The sequence below is a fragment of the Homarus americanus genome, unplaced genomic scaffold, assembly GCF_018991925.1.
Source record: "Homarus americanus isolate GMGI-L3 unplaced genomic scaffold, GMGI_Hamer_2.0 scaffold23458, whole genome shotgun sequence".
Lineage (NCBI taxonomy): Eukaryota > Metazoa > Arthropoda > Malacostraca > Decapoda > Nephropidae > Homarus > Homarus americanus.
In genome coordinates, this window is record NW_024726569.1 from 19,773 (window position 1) to 27,726 (window position 7,954).

General features: G+C 42.5%; 1 protein-coding gene across 1 annotated transcript; it reads right to left on the bottom strand.

Annotated features, from left to right (window-relative positions):
• Positions 1–1,920: 1,920 nt before the first annotated feature.
• Positions 1,921–6,512, bottom strand: LOC121865651 (formin-like protein 5; the record flags this gene model as incomplete). Its single annotated transcript, XM_042365178.1, has 2 exons — positions 6,103–6,512; positions 1,921–2,119 (listed from the first exon to the last, which is right to left on the bottom strand). Coding segments are annotated over exons 1-2 (389 nt in total), but the record flags the coding sequence as incomplete, so codon positions are not given.
• Between the last annotated feature and the right edge of the window lie 1,442 nt (positions 6,513–7,954).

The window sequence follows — 7,954 nt, forward strand, 5'->3', positions numbered from 1 at the left end:
TATATAAACTCCCATAATCAAACAATCAAGGAGAGCTAAAACAGTGTCTCTAAAACACCAATAAACACACAAACAAGATATATGTAGTATTAGTAGTAGTAGTAGTGGTAGTAGTAGTAGTAGTGGTAGTAGTAGTAGTAGTCGTAATAGTAGTAGACTTAAAATACTCAATAAACAAACGTAAACAATAAAAACAAAGGTTGAAAGATTATGCTCCTAAAACACCAATTTAAACAAACAAAACAAGTAAAACAAAACAGTAAACAAATAAACAAACATAATAAAACCCTTTATATCTTTAACAAAAACCTATGGTAGTCCCCTGTAAAAAAATATATGGTAGTTACCTTTTTAAAATCTACGTAAAATTACTATATGGTAATTCCCTTTAAACCTGTAATAAAAAAACTGTATATAATTCTTTTCGGTATACAAAAGGAGACACTATGGCCGGTATACTGTGTATTCTACCGCATTCTCTACCTCAATTGTACAGTTAGGTACCTATTCACAGCTGGGTGACCTTGGGGTCCTCTAGCTGCAAACCCCTGATTACTTAGGTTAGGAGACGAATAATGTGTCCACTCAGCCGACTATGGTAATGTTCATTGAAAAAGACTATGATAATATCCTTTAAAACTCAACAAACAAAATAAAATCGAAAAGGAAATCCTGTGTAATGTTGCCATATAAAACATAAACCATCACACAGATAACTACACTTAAACCTGCCTTAAAACACTAAACCCCACCAAAGAAAAAAAGAGTGGCCCGTTTTGACGACCGCCTCTGACGTCGTACAACTATCAATGACGTCATATCCGGCCCGTTTGGTGGATGTCGTGCGTGAATCGGGTAACGTCTGCTGCAGCCTCTTTCTATCATGCCGGTCGACGCTGGCGAGATAAACCATTTTCATCTCGCTCGTCCATACGGAAAGCAGCGGTGCCTCACTGTATGATGTTAAAATTAGTTAAAGAGTCACATTAAAAATTTAGCTTAGTAACGTACACCATAGAGCGTCGTTAATGTAAATATATCGGGGAGGTTGACACGTAACACACCAATTCCTTGATTATTTTTTCGGGAGTTGATGGTGATGTCCTCCAGGTCCGATATGACAAGTAAATGGTTTGTGTTATATACAGGCGAGGTTCAACACTATGCATACATTATCGTAAGAACAACACGTGTTTTGTTTCTATAATATATCACATATTTTCGCTCTAGTGTACCATGTGTGTGTGTGTGTGTGTGTGTTTTGGTTGCAGCTCTCCTCTCAGCGTGATAACGAACCAGGTAATCACACGCGATCGCAACGCTAATTTATATCTATTGTCTGAGTATATGACAACAGTTTATAACAGCCGTGAGAAGTGTGTTTACGTCTTACTTACGAGAAAATCACATCCTACTTTTGGGGGCGTGAAGACACATAATAAATGACAAGTCAAATACCTGAGACAAGTGGAAAACAAAAGATACATAGCTAAGACTTCTGTGAAAACTTAAAACAATTTCCTTAAGACGCTGAGGTTTCACTGCTCTGTTAATTTACTTGGAGTCAAGAAATAATGGATATTTTGTCATAATAATATTCCTGTCATCAAATTCCTTTACTGCAAGACATTTTAATAATGATATTACCTCCTGGCGGGGAAGTAAGCACACACAAGTGGTTGGGTTCTGGTAGTCTTGCTGTGGGAGTCGTGTCAGATTCTTTATCACAGACACCAGGTATCTCTTCGGCAACATACACACACACACAAACTAGCCTTGCAATAATTTTTTGATAACTATCCTATAGGCCTATATAAAATATTATCACTTATTATACAACAATTGGTCGAAAAAATCACAAACTGACAAAAAGAGTTAATACGTGACCTCATTTGTCGTCACACACAAACACACACAGACGGCATGCATGGGTGACGGCAATATCCTTTAGCTAAAACTGGACGAGGAGTGCAAGAAGGAGAGACGTGCTTTATACCGCACTGACCGTGGGTGTCGCAGACGGAGGTGAGGGGCGGGGGCGGCGAAGGAGACGCCCTACCGCCCACTCCTGAGGGCGGCACCAGGGCAGGTCCCGGAGACTCAGGTGAGAGCGGTCGATCTGTTGGAGAGGTGCTGGTGAGATGTATGCTGGTACTGAGGGCGTGGTAGAGGTACCGAGGGCGTGTTAATGGTACAGGGCGCGTGGTAGAGGTACTGAGGGCGTGGTGGTGGTACTGAGGGCGTGGTAGAGGTACCGAGGGCGTGGTAGAGGTACCGAGGGCGTGGTAGAGGTACCGAGGGCGTGGTAGTAGTACTGAGGGCGTGCTAGCGGTACTGAGGGCGTGGAAGTGATGCTGGGGACGTGGTAGTGGTATTGAAAGCGTGGTAGAGGTACTGAGGGCGTGGTGGGTACCGAGGCGTGGTAGAGGTACTGATTACGTGGTAGTGGTACTGAGGGCGTGGTGAGTGCCGAGGGCGTGGTATAATGGTACAGGGCGCGTGGTAGAGGTACTGAGGGGTGGTGGTGGTACTGAGGGCGTGGTAATGGTACAGGGCGCGTGCTAGAGGTACTGAGGGCGTGATGGTGGTACTGAGGGCGTGGTGGTGGTACTGAAGGCGTGGTAGAGGTACCGAGGGCGTGGTAATGGTACAGGGCGCGTGGTAGAGGTACTGAGGGCGGTGGTGGTGGCACTGAGGGCGTGGTAATGGTACAGGGCGCGTGGAGTGATGGTGGTACTGAGGGCGTGGTAGTAGTACTGAAGGCGTGGTAGCGGTACTGAGGGCGTGGAAGTGATGCTGGGGGCGTGGTAGTGGTATTGAGGGCGTGGTAGAGGTACTGAGGGCGTGGTAGTGGTGCTGGGGACGTGGTAGAGGTGCTGAGGGCGTGGAAGTGATGCTGGGGGCGTGGTAGAGGTGCTGAGGGCGTGGTAGCGGTACTGAGGGCGTGGAAGTGATGCTTGGGGCGTGGTATTGGTACAATTGTGGAAATGTGTTGCTACACCCCCTGTGGTAACCCATGTCACCAAACGGCACCGTCGCAGTAGTAGTAGTATCACTTAATGAATGAATGGGTATTGGTAGTGTAACGACGGACGTGATTGGTGGATAGGTTTGCTATAGGTCATATAGGTTGGCCCTTTGGAGACACGGGTTATCACAGGGGGCGTAGGAACACATTTCCGCAGCTGTACAAACAATATGGTATTAGTAAAAAGGGCATGACACCGTTACAAAGGAAGCGGAGAAGGTGATATCCCAGCGGTACTATTGGCATAATATAGCGTTCGTGGGCGTTATAAGCGCGGAACTGGGAGTGGGAGTATGGGCGTGGCAGTGAAAAAGGGGGCGTGGCAGTGAAAAGGGGGGCGTGGCAGTGAGAAAGGGGCGTGGCAATGATATAGAGAGCGTGGCAGTGAGGTAGGAGCGTGGCAGTGATATAGGGGCGTGCAGTGATATAGGGGCGTGACAATGATATAGGGGCGGGCAGTGAGACAGACGATGTAACAGTAGGACCGATGGGATATGAGGTGTTAATGGGGTCAGGAGGCGTGGTGGTTGGTCAGGAGGCATGATAATGAGGCAGGATGGGTCATGGTGGGACAAGGAGGCGCGGTAATGGGACAAGGAGGCGTGGTGGTGGGACAAGGAGGCGTGGTAATAAAACTGACAGGCTGACAGACAGTGACCACAATTATAAATATTTTCCTACTAAAAATAAAATTACCACATTGTAATCAGTATAATTAATTAACACTTTTCACGCGTCAGGTAGGATCAATATATCTGTCTGTCTGTCTAAATTACTAAATGTATGTAGGGTCATTTTCTAAACTCTATACCTGCACTGTATATTAAAATGCTGAACCAAAGTAAAGTTGTATGACGATTTTACTGAATAAATATTTCTGTCAATGTACTGTCAGTGTACCTGTGTTTGTGTGTGTGTGTGTGTGTGTGTGTGTGTGTGTGTGTGTGTGTGTGTGTGTGTGTGTGTGTTTACGTGCATGTTAGCATATTGCTCTGTATGTGTTTATTAATGCGTATATGTACATGCATTTTCATTTGGATAGGTCTATGTGCGTATATGTGTGCGCGTGTGTGTGTGTGTGTGTGTGTGTGTGTGTGTGTGTGTGTGTGTGTGTGTGTGTGTGCGTGTGTGTGTGTGTGTGTGTGCAGGTGTATTCTGTACTTGTTCGAGTGAATGATGATTTTCATTATGTACCTATATATGTATATCTGTGTGTGAAGACGTGAATGTGTGTGTGTGTATGATCGTTTACTGTATGTATAATGTATGTGAGAAAGAGAATGCTTGTATATTACAGGTCATGCTTGTGTATAAATGTGTGTATGCTGTAATTCATATGCTTGTATAATCAATCACAAATATCTGTCTTAACTATGTGTATACAAGTGTGTATTAACGGAGACACGCAGCATCATACAAACCCCACAATACATTTTCCATATAATTTAATTCATAAAAAAATATAACCTCTCCTTCATAAATTTATTCATGTGAAAAAAAATCACATTAAATACAACTTGAAATGAATAAGTCTTATATTATTCACATACAATGAAAATTATAATTATATCAAAAGTAATGCAATAAATATAATGAAGATAATTAAGGTAATCCCCCCAACATTAATTATCTTTGAAGGTGATGCAGGAATAAGATGCTAATTATCTCTAGTTAAAATAGAATAATCAAGATAAATTATACACCTTGAATCCTCTCATTATAGAAGTAAATAATAAAATGCAATGTAATATAAACTAACAAAATAATCATGTAATGTAAACAAAGAAAAGTAATTAAGCATCAATAACAACAATTAGTTAATTTATCGTCACACACAACTACAATTATCAACAAACTTATCCCACCTGCCACACTTCACAAGATAATTTACATAATCGTATTTAGGCTTTTAAAATTTGAATATCTCTAATACTCTCAATTACAAACACATAGTATTCCTTTTGGGTCTAAAATCATGGTATCTTAATTAATTATTATTATGTTAACATTTAATCGGTAATTCTTCAGTTCTTTAACAATTTACAAATGAAGAATTTAACGCAGCTCTACATCAAAATAATTACAACATTGAGTGAAAATACTGTGTTATTTATTATTATATATTAATTCTATTAAAATCAATGTCACTGGCGGATCAATTTGCTGGTATTTTTTATAGTATCCAATTACTAGTGACAAGCCAATCTAATAGATAGATAGATAGATAGATAGATAGATAGACAGATAGATAGATAGATAGATAGATAGATAGATAGATAGATAGACAGATAGATAGATAGATAGATTATCCATCTTTCTCCTTTTTCCATCTTTAACCATCTTTCTCCCACTGTCTACATACCTGTCTCCTTATTTCTCTACTTCTCTCTATGTCTCTTCCATGAGGTAAGAGAGATGCCTACAGTGAGACAAGCAACTGCTGATAGTATTACCGACTGTCTGTCTTACCTTAACTAATACCTTTGTTAATAATGTAAAAACTTTCGAACAGTGTAATGACAATTGAGTCTCGGTGAATTACAGTGCATATAGACCCTGGCCGCTGAAACCTTTCAATACTTTACAGCAACAATTATTGTAACGCGACAAATAAACCAGCGTGTATATTTTTTTTATAGTTGTTACCATCGTCCTGGTCGGGCTTGGCACGGGAATGCCAGGTTAGATAACTCACTGGACTAAATCCCACCATTAAAATTAAACAGCGGACAATTCTACCACACAATATTTGACTGAACAAAATCCCACCGCCCAAATTATAAAATGTGCAAAATCGGACCACCTCAAGTTTCTTTGTCCTAATTCTGTGTTGAGGGAGGTGACTGGTGGGTGTGTCCAACAACCCATGAGTGAGACTTAGTGGTCACTAGCCAGATCTAAGACTAAATGATATGTTAAGGGCATGACCGTGCCATAAAGACAGCGCCAGTATGAACAATCAACAGCGTCTGGCGTTAGACCAGGCGAACGTTTACCTCTGGAAGTAATGCATTTTCATGCTATAAACTACAGGTAAAGATAGATAACTTGCCTGCGTCGACGAAATGACATACCTAGTGCGTCCAACCTCTGGGTGGTGGGCGGTGGGTGGTGGTGGGAGCCCTGCAGGAAGGCGCGCCACAGCCCCTCGGGCGTCGTGGGAGTTCGCTCCTCCAACAGGGACGCCGTGTCCTTGCCCAGGCCGCCCGTACTCATGGACAGCATCTTGAGGGGCGCCTCGCTCGACATGAGGTCCATCGTCATGTTGAAATCAGTCGTTCTCGCCTCTCTGATGGATGCTTGAAGGACACCGATGATGGCAGACGAGTACCTGTTCACTGGGCACCTTGTGTTAGCAGGTAGAGGTTGACCCCTTAACCATCATAGTCTGTAATAGTCACCGGTAGTCAAATAAAACTTTGCAAGAGGGCGTGTGAGCTGCACTGATCACAGCGAGGATGCTGGCACCGTCACACGAGCACCGCCCAATTTGTCGACTGATCTTCAGCATCATCTGTCTTGCTTCTCTCGCATCCCGGGCAGCTGGAGTGCCAGTTACCCTCCGCTCACTATACATTTTGTATCAATTTCCGCTTATTCACAGCTGACTTACGATTTTTAATTATTAACTTTAACTTTATATACAATTCTTACTTAGTAGGTGTTTTTATCAAGACATTAATTTACGATAACTTTATCTAAATACTAAACAAGTAGTTGACAACTATTCAGGAGGCTATGATTGGCTGAGAGTATCGAGAAAACCAGGAACCAGATTGGTGCTCCCGGGCGAGGGGCGGCCTCGATAATCTAGTCCAGTGAACACTAGCAACGCAACATTTGTCTCATAAACACAGACGTTATCTTAAACCGAATCTATCACTACAAGTTTAACAGAATATACAATAAATCATCCGTGTATCGATATCCTTTACATTCTTCTACTACAACGCATTTTGTTTTTTAAATCCATTAGAAATAGACTAGTGTGCAGCTCAGGTCAAGGAGGCGGGGCCGGAGATAAGTGGCGTTATTGACATTTTTACTACCCCCGTTTGGAATGCAATTTAGGAAGGAATTGGGCAATTTGGTAAGCCGCCTATCCGGTGTATGCCTAAGCGCCCGTGATGGAACAAAATGAGGGTGGGAAACCATATTTTGCTTTGAATTAAGGCACGGAACCGTCTCCTATAAGGCTTGGAGTGGTGACGCTGTGTGTCGGCTTCGGGAAATTAGGTGCCATATGCCCGATTTCTCCTGGTCAGAATTTTGCGAGATATTTGGTCGTGTTTAGCGAGATGCTGAGTGGCATCTTAGCGTCGGGGCGAGCATTAACATAATCGATCCTTCACGGTGTAGCTGTGTTGCCAGTGGCGGCGACGAGAAGAGGAGGTGATGTGGGAGGGAGAGAAGGATTTTGAATGACGGAAGGAACAGGGAAGAGTTAGATAGACAAACAGCGAGAGAGAGAGAGACTGTAGAATGACAAGTAATGTGAGACTGAATGAATACAATGCATCATATCTCTACAGTACATCATGACCCTCAACCTAATCTAACAGTTGAAATAATATGAGGTGTCTAATATTTTTAAATGATCTACTACTTCATGATTCATTTTTGCACAAAGAACAACATCCCTGGGGCGGCGTGTGTGGCATGAACTAACACTCTTCTGGGTTAGTTTGTTGATCGGTGACCAGAGGAGGACAAAGTGGTGAAGTAGACCTGTATTAGGGAAGGTTGTAGATGTTAACATTAATTCATGAATAACAAGACTCCACCAAGACGCGCCAGAGACTAACCATCATCCATCTTCCAATCTGTTTAACCCGATAACTGTGATGGTAACGCTGACGGGCTGGTGGCAATAGTGATTAGTTAAATAGCTGATAATAGTATACTTAATTTCACGTGTGGATTAGC